The sequence below is a fragment of the Euprymna scolopes genome, chromosome 12 (assembly GCF_053919585.1).
Source record: "Euprymna scolopes isolate OS-2025 chromosome 12, ASM5391958v1, whole genome shotgun sequence".
Lineage (NCBI taxonomy): Eukaryota > Metazoa > Mollusca > Cephalopoda > Sepiida > Sepiolidae > Euprymna > Euprymna scolopes.
In genome coordinates this window covers 26,726,896-26,745,137 of record NC_136493.1, presented here as the reverse complement: position 1 = coordinate 26,745,137, position 18,242 = coordinate 26,726,896, and the positions used below count along the sequence as shown (strand labels likewise).

General features: G+C 34.8%; 1 protein-coding gene across 1 annotated transcript in view; it reads left to right on the top strand.

Moving 5' to 3' along the window:
• The first annotated feature begins 6,049 nt into the window (after positions 1-6,049).
• LOC145291216 (neo-calmodulin-like) overlaps positions 6,050-18,242 on the top strand; it is a 35,841-nt gene continuing 23,648 nt past the window's right edge. Inside the window, exon 1 of the mRNA XM_080136801.1 lies at positions 6,050-6,735. Within this exon, the coding sequence (XP_079992927.1) occupies positions 6,577-6,735 (159 nt within the window). The 5' untranslated portion in view covers positions 6,050-6,576. The remainder of the gene's footprint in view (positions 6,736-18,242) is intronic.

Sequence of the window (18,242 nt, the reverse complement as noted above, 5' to 3'; positions counted from 1 at the left end):
ATTTGGAAACAGAGACGAATCTCACAGGTAAGGAAGATATTTTTATACCATGAATAGATTAGCAAAATTCATTATGAGTATGCAAGTAGATCTAATATCTGGAACATTTTTTGTTCTTGTGATTAAGCGAGGTAGTGTTTGACCAACACTGCTGGGGAGCCATGATTTAATATACTGTTTTGTTTTTAAATCTCCGATTCCTTAAATTAACAGGACTATTGTGAATTCGAGAGAGCAAGTTGATGCATTGATTGCAAGTGATTAAATGACTTACTGACTAAATAGTTTTCAAACGAATGATAAAAAATATAAAAATTAAATAAGTTCTTTTTTTATATAGTTTTAACGATTAAAAAACTTCCAATATTTCAGGAAGAGAGATAAAAAAATAAGAATTAATGAATTTCAACAAAGGATGTTGATAGTGCTAATAATAAAAATAAGAAGACGAAATGACGTCTTTATAAGGATAAATTAAGTTCCTAAAAATACACTATATAATTTTGTAAAAAAACTATCAAACTATAGAAATTGAAAGTGACGGTAGGTGAATTTTAAAATTTTTTGGAAAATCCCTCGAAAATTAGATTATATACAAAAACTTAAATAAAAAATTAATAAGTTTTAATTAAAAAATAAAAGAAATGAAATAAATAAATAATAATAATTATGACTCACAATAAAAAAACAATGTATACAAAATAATAATAAATACATTAATACTTATATAAATTAATTATATTAATTATATGTATTAACTTATATAAATTAATTATATTAATTATATATATTAACTCATATAAATTAATTATATTAATTATATATATTAACTTATATAAATTAATTATATTAATTATATATATTAACTTATATAAATTAATTATATTAATTATATATATTAACTTATATACATCCATTATATTAATTATATATATTAACTCATATAACTTAATTATATTAATTATATTTATTAACTTATATAAATTAATTATATTAATTATATATATTAACTCATATAAATTAATTATATTAATTATATATATTCACTTATATAAATTAATTATATTAATTATATATATTAATTCATATAAATTAATTATATTAATTATATATATTAACTCATATAAATTAATTATATTAATTATATATATTAAATTATATAAATTAATATTAATTATATATATTAACTCATATAAATTAATAAAAATTTAAAACACAATCTATATATGTACATAAGCTTATATGCGTATGTATGTGTGGGTATACCTGTATACATGTGTATTTGTGTGCATGTCTATATGTGTGTGTGTTTGTATGTATATATATATATATATGTGTGTATATATGGAAATAAAATAAAAGCTAAAATAACTACTATTTGATAAGCTTAAATATTCTAACTTATTAAGATATAGATTAAATAAATAAATATCCAATCTGATATAACTGAACAAAGTCAACGTTAGTTTCAAAACAAAAGATATAATTAAAAAATAAGAATAACATTAAATAAATCATTGAACGAAAAACATCGCGTTTTATTGATAGACAATATGATCCAATTTAGTTAAACTTTTTTTTCTATAGTTGAAACCCGTTTAAATGACTTGAATTATAATAGTGTTTATATCGTCGTCTGACAACTTCGTTAGTAACATGCCAACTGTTTTCACCCCCTTCTCCTTTTTTCCTCCTTCTCCTCTATATCTTTATATTACTCCTCCCTTCTGATCACCCTCTCTATCTTTTCCCTAAAACTATCCTTTTAACCCCCTTTCTTTAACGGAAATTTGATTTTTGTAATTAATTTAAATCCATAAGAACTTTAACTTTGCTTCACGCCAGTCATGGCACATTTTCTCTCCTCAAAATGTGAAAATGGTCTTGAACCTTTTTAATTTTTGTATTTTAATTCTTCTTGCCTGATGAGATCAAATATAATTAAAACGGTCTGCACATCGTAGCAAGATATTACTGCATTTACATAAATAATAATAATAATAATAATAATAATAATAATAATAATAATAATAATAATAATAATAATAAGTTTGAGCGATTATCGACCCTTACAGGATGCTATATTAATTTGTTGTGTTTTTGCATTTCCTATTCCTGTGAACGACTGATTTAGTTTTATATCATTCACCGATTACAGCTGTTACTTATCATGTCCAAACTTTCATTTTAGAACAGAATAAACGCCTATAAATAAGTTAAAACACAAAAATATTATGCGGGTAGGTTTTAAAGTAAATTTTATTGACTACGGTAACACTTATTTGTTATATAGTTGTTTTTTACGACTTTTACTTCTTGTGGAATATTGTATTTAATTTTTTTTCTGGCCGATTATCGAGACTGCACTGATGTTAATTTTATTTTTTTTTCTTATGCATGAATGTTACCATGATGGAATTATTGCGGTATTATTTAAAACCCCAATTCTTTACGTGGAGAAGGTGTTTTTTTTATTGTTGTGTTCAAAAAAGGTGACTTAAGACTGAAATTTAATTTATTACTATTCGTGGAAGATTTGCAAAAAAGAGGAAGACTTGAACAACAAATAGAAACTGATTTCGATTACTCTAAAGAGTTAATATAGTGACGGTCCCTAACTCGAAAAATTCTGTTTTTACTTTCTATTACTATTCTAATGGACCAGTTTTCGTATTTTTTTTTTAAAAATTCATACTGACTTACGCATTTAAATAAAAAAAAGATACGTAAAACTGAAAGTTAATTTAATACTACAGGAACCCTGACACAATTTAATACGGTGAGCTCTAACAAAAGATTTATAGTGATTTACGCATTCCCTTAATTGCTTTTTTAGATTCAAACAGTACCTGCAGGTTGTCGCCCCAAACCAGCACTAATCGTCAATGGAAGCCAGATTATTTCATTTCAGCCACGGCCGCCAGTATCCGCAATTTTCCAGGGATGGCAGTGGCCACATTCAACAACAACCATAGTTAAAATTTTTACGAGGGGGTTTCACGCTTCTACCGGTAAACACTGGTTAACAAATCCTGTTAGTAGTAGTAGTAGTAGTAATAGTAGTAGTAGTAGTAGTAATAATAATAATAATAATAATAATAATAATAATCTATCTATCTATCTATCTATCTATCTATCTATCTATGCGGTCTCTAACAAATAAGTCAGCCAATTTTTGGTCTAAGCATTTGAAATTTTACATAAAGCGTATTCAGACACAGGGCAAGCTTTTAAATCGATTTTTGGCTGAAAATTTGGCTACCAAGGTGACAAAGTTAATTTTTTTTTTTTTACATTTGCGGTCTCTAGCAAACTATTAAGCCAATTTTAGGTCTAAACATTTGAAATTATACATAAAGGGTACTCAGACATGCAAGCTTTTTAATCAGTTTTTGGGCGAATGTTTCGATGTCAAGAGGTCAAAGTTGAAAGAGTTGAACTTTGTAGATTCTACCAAACACTCCTGTCAATTTTGGGTCTAAACACTTGAAATTTTAGATGTAGGTTACTTGGAAATGGGTCAAACACTTTAATTTGATTTTAGCCCAAAACAATAAATGCTAAAGGTCAACATTGAGTCAAAGTTTTAAAAAAGATCTCTGCGGTCCTTACCAACCTTTCTCTATGGTAGTTTAGGAAGTCTATTATATAGAAGGGCAATACAATATATATGCACACTTTTTAATATATACATATGCACATAAAGTTATGAACAGTATATAGGGCCTGAGCAAAGCCGGGCTGAAATGCTAGTCTATCTATATATCTATAAAAGTGAACGTGTCTGTGTGTCTGTCTGTCTGTGTGTCTGTCTCTGTCTGTGTGCCTGTGTACATTTTCCTTCGCAATAACTCTGTTAATTTTCAGTCTACAGACTCGAAATTTGATATACAGGGTACTGAGATTTGGGAAAATCTATGTGATTGGTTTTCGGCCAGAAATTTGGCTGTCAAGGGGTCAAAGTCAAGGATTTGACCTTTGAGAACTCTACCAAACTCCACCGACAAGTTTGGATCTAAACACTTGAAATTTTAGATATAGATTCTTTGGACATGGATCTAACTTAATAACTCAATTCTAGGCTAAAATAATAAATTTTAAGGGGTCATAATAGATGTCAAAGTTTTTAAAAATTGACCGTTTTTTTTTAGCATACATCTCCAAACACCCGGGCAACGCCGGGCACCCATGCTGGTATATCTATAAAAGTGAAAGTGTCTGTCTGTCTGTATGTGTACATTTCCCTACGCAATAACTCTGTTAATTTTCAGTCTACAGACTCAAAATTTGATATACAGGGTAGTGAGATTTGAGAAAATCTTTGTAATCTGTTTTCGGTCAGAAATTTGTCTGTTAAGGAGTCAAAGTTCAACGATATGACCTTTGAGAACTCTACCAAACTCCTCCGCCAATTTTTGGGTCTAAACACTTGAAATTTTAGATATAGGTTCCTTGGACATGGATCTAACTTTATAACTTGATTTGATCCCAAAAACAATAAATGTTAAGGGGTCATAATAGGTGTCAAAGTTTAAGAAACTTTTACCTCTGCGGTCTCTACCAAATTACTCAGACAACTTCTGGTCTAAACATTTGAAATTTTACATAAAGGATATTCAGAGATAGGACAAGCTTTTTAATCGGTTTGAATCGAAAATTAGAGCTACAAATATATAAATCTATGTATGCATGTTTGCATGTCTGCCTAAAACTTTCGACAGAGGTGACGGATTTTCAAAAGATCAGTATCGTTTTGAAGTTCGACTCTTTAGACGACAAATACTGAAAAATTGGTTTAAAAACATTAATTTCTTTACCCTCAACTGGGAACTTCTCTACAGGGAAGGGTCGCTTTTTTCGCCGATATGTTCGAAAGTCATCCCCTCTTTTCGATTGTCTAGCCTTAATTTAAATCTACGTCACTTCCGATTTGGCGGTGGTCGTAACAGCAAAAACGTCATGTTTTTTTTCACGTTCTCTCCCTCCTTCGCGATACGGACCCGAGCCTGCCTTCCTACTACCACTTTTTTTTTGCTCACCCCCCCACACACACCCGGGCAACACCGGGCACCCATGCTAGTATATCTATAAAAGTAAAAATGTCTGTGTGTGTGTCTGTCTGTCTGTGTATATTTCTCTACCAAATAACTCTGTTGTTAATTTTCGGTCTAGAGACTCGAGATTTGGCATAAAGGGTATTGAGATTTGGGGAAATCTTTTTAATCGGTTTTCGGCTAGAAATTTGGCTGTCAAGGGATCAAAGTTCAACGATTTGACCTTTGAGAACTCTACCAAACTCCTCCGACAATTTTGGGTTTAAACTCTTTAAATTTTAAATGTAGGCTTCTTGGACATAGATAAAACTTTTTAATTTGATTTGAGCCCCCAAAGGTAAATGTTGAGGAGTCAAAATTGGGGTAAAAGTTTTTTTTTTTTTTAAATTTGACCTCTGCGGTCTCTACCAAATTACTTAGCCAATTTCTTATCTAAACATTTGAAATTTTACATAAAGGGTATTCAGATATAGGACAAGCTGTTTAATCGGTTTGGGTCGAAAATTTGAGCTGCCAAGGTGTCAAAGTTTAATAAAATTGATATTTGCGATGTCTAGTAAACTACTCAGCTAATTTTTGGTCTAAACATTTGATATTCAAACATGCGGCAATCAGTTTTTGGGGCGAAAATTTCGCTGCCAAAAGGTCAAAGGTGAAAGAGTTAACCTTTGCAGATTCTACCAAATTCCTCCGCCAGTTTTGTGTCTAAAGACTTGAAATTTTAAATGTAGGTAACTTTGATATCGGTAAAACTTTGTATTTTGATTTGAGGCTAAAATAATAAATGTTAAGGGATCAAAATTGGAATCAAAGTTTTAAAAAATTGACCTTTGTGGTGTCTACGAAATTACTCGGACAACTTTTGATCTAAACATTTTAATCTTACATAAAGTATGTTCACACGTAGGGCAAGTTATGAACAGTACATAGGACCCGAGCAAAGCCGGTTTGATCTGCTAGTAATAAATAAATGAGTAAGCATTATAATATAATATAATATAATATAATATAATATAATAGTGTGCGTTGGTAGTTATTTCATTAGTTGGAAACAATTTATTTTGCGTTACGCATTGTATGTAGTTCTTTCATAATTATATAATTCTCCCCGTCTAGCAAGAATTTGTTCTTTCAGGTCGCTTATTTTTGCTAGTTTTAGTAAAATAAAAATAAAATCGAAACGTCAATTATTTTTATTTGCGTAATCTATCGGCCATTGCTGTGTCAATGCTTAAAGAAAACGTTGAATTTTTTTCTATTTTTATCCCGTAAGTAAGTAGCGAAATTGTACAAGTCATGCATATCACGAAGGCAAGTGGTGTGAGCAACTTTCGTCTTATTTTTATCAACAGCATTTCTGGTAGTTAGAACGTTGAGAAATACAACGACTTGTTGACGTCTGCTTAATAGATAGATAAAGGTCTAAAGTAGTCAGTTATAAAGTAGAGAAAAAGAGAGTATCAAAAGAAAATACAGAGAAAGAGAAATTAGCAAACAAATAAAGAAGGAAACAGAAAAAAAAATGGCGACCGGAGCAGCGCAAGTAGTTCAAATAAGAAAGAATATGGAAGAGCTGAAGATAAAATTTGAGTCGGGCGACAAGGATGGAAGTGGAAAGATCTCCTTTAAAGAGTTGAAAGAAATGATAAAAGACTCCAGTGTGTCCGATGATGAACTTCAGGTAAGTGACGTTGTCTCACCTTTTTTTTTATGGCGTTCTTTTTTTATTTGCTTGATTTATCAAGAACTTGCGCATGCGTAGATAATAATTAGATGTCGCCATTTTGCACATGTCATACTAGCTAGAATACCCGGTGTGACACAGGGAAAACAAGCAAATAGCTTCAAAGAGTACACACACATACACACAAACATCCTCGGTATGTGTGTCTAAATGGATGAATTTTTCATACAATCTTTGAAAATTAGTTTTACATTGTTGTTTTGGACTTTCATAAAACAAAAGAGAAATAAGCCAGACCCTCATAATTAGTGATGGGACGATTTCATTATTTTCCTGATTTCGATACAATTACCGATTCCGAACCGATTCTAATATCGCCTAAAAATTAGAATATCATTTTATGAAAAGGCAGAGGGATTTAACGAATATATACGATGGCTAAGAGTCTAAGGTATGAGGGTGGAGAGTTGGTTGTTTTGGTTTCGATTTTAGCTGATAGCACCCAAATCAAAAATATATATTTAGTTTGGATCCTAATTCCTTTATGTCGACTTATCTCTCGAAGTTGTGTGTATGCGTTTATGTATGTGTGTATGGTTTAGAGAAAGGAATGGGCTATGCGGAGAAGAAAGGAGACGGGAGGAGGTAGAAAATGGGAAAGAAGGAAAGACAGAAAGATAGAGAGGAAAGTAGAGACGTATAAGTTTTAATACAAAATATGCTACATCTTTGCTCTGGGCAACAGTGGGTAACGCTGCTAGTATAGAATAAACCACAGATTTCGACAAACAAATAATATCGATTTTATAAAAGTAGTTGAAACGAACTTTCTTAATGAAACAGTTTTTGTAAAAATTATCTGTTCATTTTCGTCCAACCGATATTATAATTAAAACAATAATCAAATTCTAAGATGGCGTAATGATATAAGATTTCGACAAACAAATAATATCGATTTTATAAAAGTAGTTGAAACGAACTTTCTTAATGAAACAGTTTTTTAAAAAATTATCTGTTCATTTTCGTCCAACCGATATTATAATTAAAACAATAATCAAATTCTAAGATGGCGTAATGATATAAGATGTCGAATTCAAACTTATCTAGTTTACATAAACATTTTTATCTGTAGCATGGATGCAGATTCTTCGAATTGCGCTGCACTCAATGCTTAACTTATTTTAATTTCTTGACTTGTTCTAAATTTAATTCTACGCATTCTCTTCTGATGAATGCTTTGATATGCAATTCAACACGGTGAAGTCACTTTAATCCCTAACATCGTGTTTATATATTGCATTGGCCATGCTGATAAGATGCGAAGTGCTATCGTTTGAGATCACACGGTGTGCCAGTAGACGATCGTATATACGGAAAAGCATATTCTGACCATAATCATCTTCATAGTTTTGCCATATTGATAAGGTTCCTTCTCATAAGTATGTGATTGGCTGCTGTAAACTATAAATACGGATAGATAGAGCAGTCTGTGGAAGACGTCAAAAGATATGCCTAAAGCTTAAGGATATCACCAGCTCCAACCACGAACGCAATTAAAGACTGTAAATTATAATTTCTAAGAATTTATTGTTCGATAGGATACTCCAAAAGAAATATTAAGATTTTCTTAATCCGCGGAGGAAAGATATTAGCAAATGAATATTATAACGAAGCTATAAATTTGCTGGTAATGACATTAATTGAAACTGCATTATATGAAAACTAGTCATATATGCAAAAATAAAACGTTAGTTCATGAATACTTTACACAATTTTTTTTTTGTATATATGACTAATTTTCAAATAATACAGTTTCAATTCATGCCAGTATCAGCAAATTCATAACTTCGCTACATTCTAAAATCTTTGCTAAAATCTTTCCTCTGATGAAAAGAATGTATTCGAAACTCCGCGGATCAATAAAATCTTAGTCCTGAATATGACCTTAAACTATATCCGATGGTGAAGCCCTAGCTTGCGGGCTTTGGGGAGTGTGGAGCCACCTTTTAATTGCCATTGCTCCCAGATCCACTCTGACCCGGAATGGTAGTACCTGTTAGGGTCCCAACTATGGGTTAAATAGAAATCGACTTAAAAAAAAAACAAAACAAAATCAAATATACTCTATTAAAAATTGTTCTTCAAAATCACTGGATTCGCCATTAAATAACCTGAAAAGGATTGATATGCCGTAAAACAAAAACAAACGAACAAACAAACAAACATATTTCATTATGTCTTCTTATTAAGGCGACTTACCAGTTGGTTGGTTGGTTGGTTTTGTTTTACGGCATATCAACCCTTTTCGGGTTATTTAATGCCGAATTCAAAGATTTTGAAGAAAATTTTTTTTAATAGAATATATTTGTTGTTTTCAAATCGGTTTCTATTTAACCCATAGTTGGAACCCTAACAGGTACTACCACTCCGGGTCAGTGGACCTGGGAGCAATGGTAATTTAAGTGTGGCTCCACACTCTCCAACGCCCGCAAGCTGGGGCCTCACCACTGGATATAGTTTAAGGTCATATCCAGGACCCCCATTGAGGGACTTTTACCCTCTGCAGGGAGGCAGTCGGTGTATTCTAATGCCCCACTGACAGAGCCAGCGACTTACTAGAGTGTATTACACGATTACTGTAACCTACATCATTCAGCTACTTCAAACAAATGCAAGGTGCCCCCACCTCAAATAATAGAACTCATAAACTTTTCTATTACTTCTATAAAAATAAAGCAAACATAATTCTAATTTTGTACACTCAAACTTCTGTCTGTGTATGATTATTCCCAAAAGTTTCAGTAATCTTGGATGCTTTGCACAAAAGTTACGGTCTCTCCAGAATATGTTCCGAATGATCTGGAAACAGACTAGCAACCGTCGCGCAAAATTGCCAATCACTCGCATGCACTCCTCTCTGGGAATTTCCCTGATTTTTGCTGCACTTGCGGCCTTGAGCACACCAATTGTTTGAGGATTGTTTTAATGCACAAGGTCCTTCAGATATCCCCACTGATAAAAATCGGGGAGAGAGAATTCAAGTTCGGTGAATGAGGTACCACTCGACGTCATACTTCCTGCTAGTCAGCCTTTTCTGAAATCGCTCTCTCAGCCAACCAAGAGTGTGTTTTAATGTTCCGGGCATGGGGGTGCCCCATCTTGTTGAAATTACTGGTCATCTCGAGCAGTCCTTCTGCGACGTCTGAATGATACCCACAACTTCTCTAACACGTTCACATAACGTTTCTTATTTACCGTTTGAACCCTCTCGTTTTTGCCTTCATTTATGCCATGTTTGGAAATGGCTATCCATGCTTTACTGAGTGTAACGGTCTCTGTGAGACTTCCTCCGGAGGTGCTGTACTCCAGTAAACATTTTTGCTATTGACAAGTCTTGACAGCAGAAAGTGCGCTTTATCAGAGAACCAAACATGATCCCAAAAAGTCACATTGCAACACGATTTGCCATGTTAACTTCTGTGAAATGTATTTTCCCTGGTAGACCAGTACATGTTGATGGTTTCTAATTTGTCAGGCCCAGAATTGACTTCATATCATGAAAAAAAGAAAGAAAAAAGGAAACGCTAAAATTAAATTTATGAATTTCAGTCAAAGATATATCGTCCTGTTTTGTCACCTTTTTGTTTTTTTCATTTTTCTTAAAATTTTTCTTCTAGGGGATGGGACATCCAACCAGATGTCTGACATTTACCCCTATTTTAGTGAGTCCAACCAAGAGATCTTTTCAGGATTCTAGCCGTCCCTTTCTGTGCAATCGTTTGTATTTCACTTGCACTTGGTTCACCGGGTATGCTTGCTATGTACTTTTTAAAGTTCTTTTTCATAAGCCCAGTTGCTCCTATGATGACTGGTATAATTGAAACGTCTTTTAATTTCCAATTTCGTTTCATATCATACATAAGTCCTTGATACTTTGTTATCTTTTCCCTCTCAGCTCTGTTAAACCCTGTATCATTGGGTACACTGACCTCTATTACGGTCGCTTTTTTGTTTGCTCTGTCCCAAATCACTATATCTGGTTTAACAGCTGCGTTTTCTAGATATGTAGCAGTAGGGATTATGTAGTCATAGTGAATAGTGTAGTTGTCATTCCCAACTGTTCGTTCGGGTATTTTGTCACCCTGTATATCTCTTTCTGTGACATTTCATATAACTTTTCCAGATCTGATACATTCGTAGATGAATCGTAATCGGACTTCTCACCAAGAAGGCAACTCACTGGCAAATCATGCTTGATGAATTCTAATTTGCAAATGTTTTTCAAATAATAATAATAATAACAATAATAATATATAATAATAATAATAATAATAATAATAATAATAATAATAACAATAACAATAATAATAATAATAATAGCAATAATAATAATAATAATAATAATAATAATAATAATAATAATAATAATAACAATAACAATAATAATAATAATAATAACAATAATAATAATAATAATAATAATAATAATAATAATAATAATAATAATAATAATAAAAGCTGCAATCCACGAGTGGCAGGCAATCAGATGCGTGGCATCCATTCTTAATCTTTGCAAAGTTTTGTCGAACCCTAATTTACCCATCCTTCAATTACTTGATGTTTGGTATATCTATAAACATTCTTCACTTATATAGCCATATTGGTTACCGGTAGGCATGCTGCTTTTCTTTTGGAAATGTAGGTAGTATTTCGTACCCTCGAATGCTTACTGGATTTTTTGATCGACATGATTTTTCCAAACATCCAGCTCATCCACGTAGGCACCACCAATCAGTTTTTCAGCATCAGGTCTATGGACAGCTAAGATCTTTTTTACCAGCTCTTATTTGAACTTATTCAATTATTTCCTGATAAGCTTTTCGCCTACTACCATTAACAAGTGCCTTCCTTCCAAGGTCAGAGTGTCCGGTATTTAGTCATACGCACACTACACAGAAACCAACCTTATATGCAACACGTACATCAGATCCGTTACCAATGCTGCTGGAAAAATGGTGAAATCATTCTACTGCTCCAGTAGATATCTCACTGCTAATGCAATTCTCTACCTGTATAAGAGCCAAGTACGTCCAATGATGGAGTATTGTTGCCACATCTGGGCAGGAGCTGCTAGAAGAGCTAATCCTTCCTTGATAGAGTTCAAAATAGACTTCGTAGTGGAGGATACCCTTTTCTCTTTCCTGCAACCTCTTTCCCACAGAAGAGACATTGCGAGCCTGTCTCTGCTTTATCGTTATTTTCATGGCAAGTGCTCGTTTGAGCTCCTATCTGTGGCCCTTCCTTGCCTTTCACGAAAGCTGAAACCACTATCAATAATTTCCCCACTCTTTATCTGTGCCTAAAACAAACGCGGATTTCATGAACAAAGCTTATTTCTTAGATCTGCACGCCTATGGAACTATCTCCCGTTTTCCTGCTTTCCAACCGACTACAATATAGTCATCTTCAAGTCCAACGTGAACAAGTTCTTGATAAGCTGCCGTCTTAAGTCATCCAATTTACCAAATTTCCACGACCAACGATTACTACGATATTATCCACTTGACTACCGTACACTCATTAATCTTTATTCTCGAATGACTTTCAGGCCTTTATAAGTGGTGACTCCTTTGTAACCCCCCCCAAAAAAAACCTACAAACTTAGCTTGCGGTGTCTCCTTCCACGAGTGAAAAAAAATTACTTATACCATGACTGATGTATGTGTAATTAAAAAAAAAAATCCAAGGTGTGGTTATTGAGAAAGGTGCGAATAAATGAACGGAACGAATGAACGATTTAGGGGGCAATTTTAACCCTTTAATGCCCTCTAAGAGGCAACCAAAGTTATCCCGGAAAAATCTGTTGTAGCAAAAAGTTACTTCACCATAACTAATGTTTCTGCAAAATTTCAAGAAAATCCAAGGCGTGGGTTTTGAGAAAAGGTGCGAACAAACGAACGGACGAACGGGAGTGAATTACTTGGTCTAATCTCTCCTTTGTCGGAGGACTAATGATAGTCTCTCATTAAAGGACTATGTTGAAAACTTTCAATACAACATAAAGTCTATCAAAATGAATGGATTATGCATTGGTTTCAGATCGTAACCAACACACAATTACCAATAATATCTCGTGACTATCCAACATCACCTCAGTTGCCTGGGAATTGGTGTCGACTCACACGTTTAATTTTAAACCATTTACACACCGATCTTTACGGGCTCAAATATCCTGCTTTGTCGTATCCTTCATGTCCATAATCGTTCGCTGGAAGGGAGTCATTCACAGCAGCTCTTTGAAAGTAAATTGTTTATACTCATCATCAAGCCGCAAGCAATGCAAAGCCATCTGCACATGGAGATTATCTTGGTAGCATATGGCACTATGCTCTGTAGTTTTCGTCATAGTTCATTATGCTTCCCCTAAACATTCAATCCCAGCAGTGTTGCGGTCTTTGCTTTTCAAAAATAACCGAGCCCAGTGTTCCTTTATTTTTTTATTTTTATTTTTTTTTTTTACACAGCGGTCACCCGGAAGCCACTCAGTTATTGCAAGTACATTACGTTAGTGTGGAGATTTGATGAAGTGTTTACTTAAGGGGGCGGTTCATTAGGAATTTGTTAACGTTGGACTTGAACACATCCAAGTTGTAGTCAGGTGGGAAGCAGGCAGATGGAACAGAGTTCCACAGGCGTGCAGTTCTAAGAAAGAAGCTTTGTTCATGGAATCCACGTTTTGATTTAGGCACAGATAAAGATTGGGGAAAATTTTTCACAGTGGATTCAGCTAGACGGGTGTTTTTCGTGAAAGATTGGCGAGGGGGGACCAGAGATTGGAGTTCAGACGAGCACCTGCCATGAAAATAACGATAAAACAAGGATAGGCTCGCAACGTCTCTTCTGTGGGAGAGAGGTTGCAGGGTAGAGAAAAGGGCATCCCCCACTAAGCCACGAAGTCTATTTTGTACTCTGTCAAGGCAGGATAGGCTATTTTTAGCAGCTCCTGCCCAGATATGGCAGGAGTATTCCATCCTTGGACGTACTTGGCTTTTATATAGATAGAGAATTGCATCAGTAGTGATATCTTCTGGAGCGGTAGAAGGATCCCACCATCTTTCCAGCGACCTTGGCAACAGACTTGATGTACGTGTTCCATTTCAGATCAGGAGTAAAGGTCAAACCCAGAAGCTTGTCAAAACACGGGGCCTCTCGCAGACGAGAGCCATCCATCCCAAATGCAAATCGCGGGCACAAAATCCTTGTGCTTGGTGCATTTTATATTCTTGTAATAGCAATGTACTCGCAATAGTCTACATAATCAGCGGATTCAAGTTTTCGCCGAAAACCGAATGCATCAATCCTTACAGTCTTGGATGACTATAGCATCGTCTTATAAGACCATATGTTGTTCGCTCGACAACCGCCGGCCTAAACGCTGTGTCCGTGGTCTTCTCTCCTGGCCGTTTCGTCGTCTCTAACATTGGGGCACACGCGGATTCACAAGTATAAAAATAAAATAAAACAAAACAAGATACAAATTCGACACTCTCTGAAAATATCAGTTGCACCATGGGTGTGTGTGTCACACTGTTGTAAACTGTCACAAAATACACCTAAAACTGCTCATAAAACAACTCTAGATATATACCCGAACCTTTTGTTTCAATTCACTGCCACATCTTGATTAACAATCTTATTTTAGTTCCATTTGTGTGCGTTGGTGAGCAACTTCCTCTCTATTATTCTGCAGATAAACTTATTTCATCTTATTATTGTATTTTTCTTTTTTTACTTCCCAACGCTTAGGACAGAATCACGTTGACACACCGAAGTTTAGCAACGTTGAACCTAGTCAGTACTAAAATGGGTAACCATTTGGGAATTCCAAGTTCTGTATGTGCTCTCCGCTTATCTCGACATTGTCTTTAGTCTTCTAGCAGTGCAAATTCAGGAGAGGTGTGGTTGGTGATTACACAACTCTTGCCTCACAATGCATACATTTGAGTCTTTCTGTCGCCATTAATGTATAGAATGTTTTGACATTGTGGGTGAATTCTCTGTAGTCTATCATTGGGCATATTCTGACTTTATTCTGTATATACCGCGAGATAAAAATACCAGATTGGGAAACTGGCGCGGTCTATCCTTCTTTCGAGGGTCGATGGGCCTCTCTTAAGCGGTGGTAGGCAACCCATCTAGTGATGGCGTCACGATAAAAAATACCCTTAATAGCCCTGGCGAAGCATCAAGTATACAGTTACGGACAAATTCTGAATTGCACAACAAACTCGTGTAGTGAGTTCAATCCCGGCTGCGGCCGCATGCTACGTTACTTTATGTTACGTAGCCACCAAATCAGAAAGACAGATTTCACACTTATCCAACCTTTAATACACAGCGACCCTAACTATATTGAGACCAAGGATGGCATTTAAATCTTCCGTTGAAAGTACACGCTCTAAACTCGATGATAAACCGTTCCAATTACCCCCTCCAAAAAAAAAAAAAAATAATAAAACAAAAAAAACCCATCTTCCTAGCAATTTAAGTCACGACGATCCGAAACTTGGTGAGAGCAATTATATAAAAAAAAATTTACTTGCGTTTCACTAAAAAGGAAATACTACGACTTTGCATATAGCCATGTGTGTAAAATACACCAAAGTCCACAGTCAACACATTACGAAGTCCCCATACAAACAGAAGTGGGTTTCCTCGATCATAGCCAAATTTACCTCAAGTGTAAGTAGATGGCCAGCACGTAAGTAGTATTGCTTCGGTATCATATGCCCCTCGTCAGATATAACATCATGATTATCTGACCTATTCAGTGTAAACTAAATGCCTAAAATCATCTTGGAGAGAGGACGACACAGTATTGTACCGAGTCTGCCTGTTAGAAATTTGGACGTAAATCGCTCACATCAAGCAGTATCTCCGACGTTTATTGTGAAAGTTAATTTGAACGCCTTTCACAAACAAGGAGACGTATATGTCCCTCACATTCTGATTCAAACAATCTGATTCTAGGTGTTTTAGAGAAAGGTGTACCTGCACGGCTAATCTCATATCTGGGACCGTCTTCTTCGCGATCTACACTATTCTCCATAGGCTTTTGGTACGCAAGCACCAGCACCAGCCCCGTCACAGAAAAGGTGTAATTAAACCATCTTTATTACTACTTTTCTGCAGTAAATTTCCTCGTGTGTTTATCATGAGTTCAGAATGTGTTTTAACTGAGAGTCGGTAGGTTAGTTTGAAAAAGCGGAGTAGAGATTTTTTTTATGTTCAAGGTCGCTTTGAAAGTTTTAGAAGTTGGCAATATCCAATCCTCGGCCCGAGAAGCTGAAATGGATAAATACCCTTTTTTTCTGCTTCTCGTTTTCTTAATAAAAAATGTCGCTTGTTATCTCCCCTTTTATTAGCTCTTCATAAACAGAGAGTTTAAATATCTACCAGTTATTATAATAATACTGACTAAAAATCGTTTACCGATTCAATTTGATTTCATTTCATAAAACAAAATAACTGAATGAATTCGCATAAATTTTCATGAACAACACTTTTTTAAATGCACATAAATAGTTTTTGTGCAAGTATAAGTTTTAACATTTGTGAGATTTCTCTCACAAGATTTTTGACCTTGGTAGAATGGAAGAAAACCAAATAGAAATTACAACAAGCTCACCTTGAAACTTGAAAATGTAAATTTTATTAAAGTAAAAAGGTCCATGTTTGCAAAAGATGCGCCATCTTCAGCTTATCTGCCATGATTGGGTTGGTAACATTCCCGAAGGGAAAAATAGTTCGTCTTCGATAAAGGCTGGGTAGAATTCCCGCTGACGAAGTAGTGCGCAGGTTGGATTTGTAGTGTTGACCTCCAAGTCGGATTGTTAGCTGGGCATACACGAGGAGTCCATGTAGAAAACTGCGGACAATGGCGGGTCAAACAATAGACCATACATTTTGTGTTGACAGACCATCAAATTGAAACACAAACGTGCAAATAAAAATTCACCCTACTTAAGGGCATTGGCAATTGCAATAATAAAGTTCCGCTCCACATTTGGGCATTTAAAACGTCTCGAAGCAAGAAGTAATTGCGTTGTCTCGATTCGAGTGAGAAATGCAGTCTGTCCACCCTGCGTCTTTTAGGATTCGAGTCAGACATCCACGTGTATCCAACTCGACGTATTCCTGGAATCTAATCCGAAAAGGAATACTGACGCCAAAGAACATTCTCTGCCGCCTGTTATAACATGCAATCTGATTGGTTAAAACAAATCGGTGGGCGGAGAAACCGTCCAATAAAAGGCTTGCTTATTTCTGCAGAATCTTTTACACATTGAGGTAAAATTGAAAAAGAGAACAAACACACACTTAAATGTTTTAATTAACTGCATTTCTAAATTTTTAAAATAAGAATTAGTTCTTCATATTATTTGGATTCTTCGGACTATTGTTCTCATCTTCTTCCCAACGTTTCGGTCGATATGCCATAAAACAAAGCACTCAAACAAAACACTATGAATAAATATTTGAAGATGTTAAGAAATTGAAGCATTTTTTCTCCTGGTTGGAGGAAGATTTGCTGCAGACTTCGTGCTTCAACATTCGTCCAGAATTATAAGACAGAGAGCAGAACGAGGACAAGGCTAAGGAGGGGGTGTTTAACAATAAGAAATGTTAATGGGTAAATTAAGAAAAAATCTCTTTAGACCATGGCATTTCGAAGCTAAATGCTTCTCATCAGAAGAGAAGGGTCAGAGTTATAGAAAAATGAAAATATAGAAAAAAAAATGGCTTATGGCATCTAGTTATGAAATGAGAATGAATGAATAAGATAATATAATCAATTCTCCATAGGTCTTTGGTACGCAAGCACCAGCACCAGCACCAGCACCAGCACCAGCACCAGCCCCGTCACAGAAAAGGTGTAATTAAACCATCTATATTACTACTTTTCTGCAGTAAATTTCCTCGTGTGTTTATCATGAGTTCAGAATGTGTTTTAACTGAGAGTCGGGTTAGGGTTAGTTTGAAAAGACGGAGTAGAGATTTTTTTTATGTTCAATGTCGCTTTGAAAGTTTTAGAAGTTGGCAATGTCCAATCCTCGGCCCGAGAAGCTGAAATGGATAAATACCCTTTTTTTTCTGCTTCTCGTTTTCTTAATAAAAAAATGTCGCTTGTTATCTCCCCTTTTATTAGCTCTTCATAAACAGACAGTTTGAATATCTACAAGTTATAATATTACTGACTAAACATCGTAAAAGTAGGTACAACATATAAGGTACAACATATAGGGGAAATGTTATTGTTCTTATTGTTCTGATGATATAATTAAGTTATATAATTTTTGTTCATCTTTCATTCATATATATATATATACACAGAGAGAGAGAGAGAGAGAGAGAGAGAGAGAGAGAGATAGAGAGAGAGAGAGAGAGAGATAGAGAGAGAGAGAGAGAGAGAGGGGGGGAGGGAGAGAGAGAGGGGGGAATTA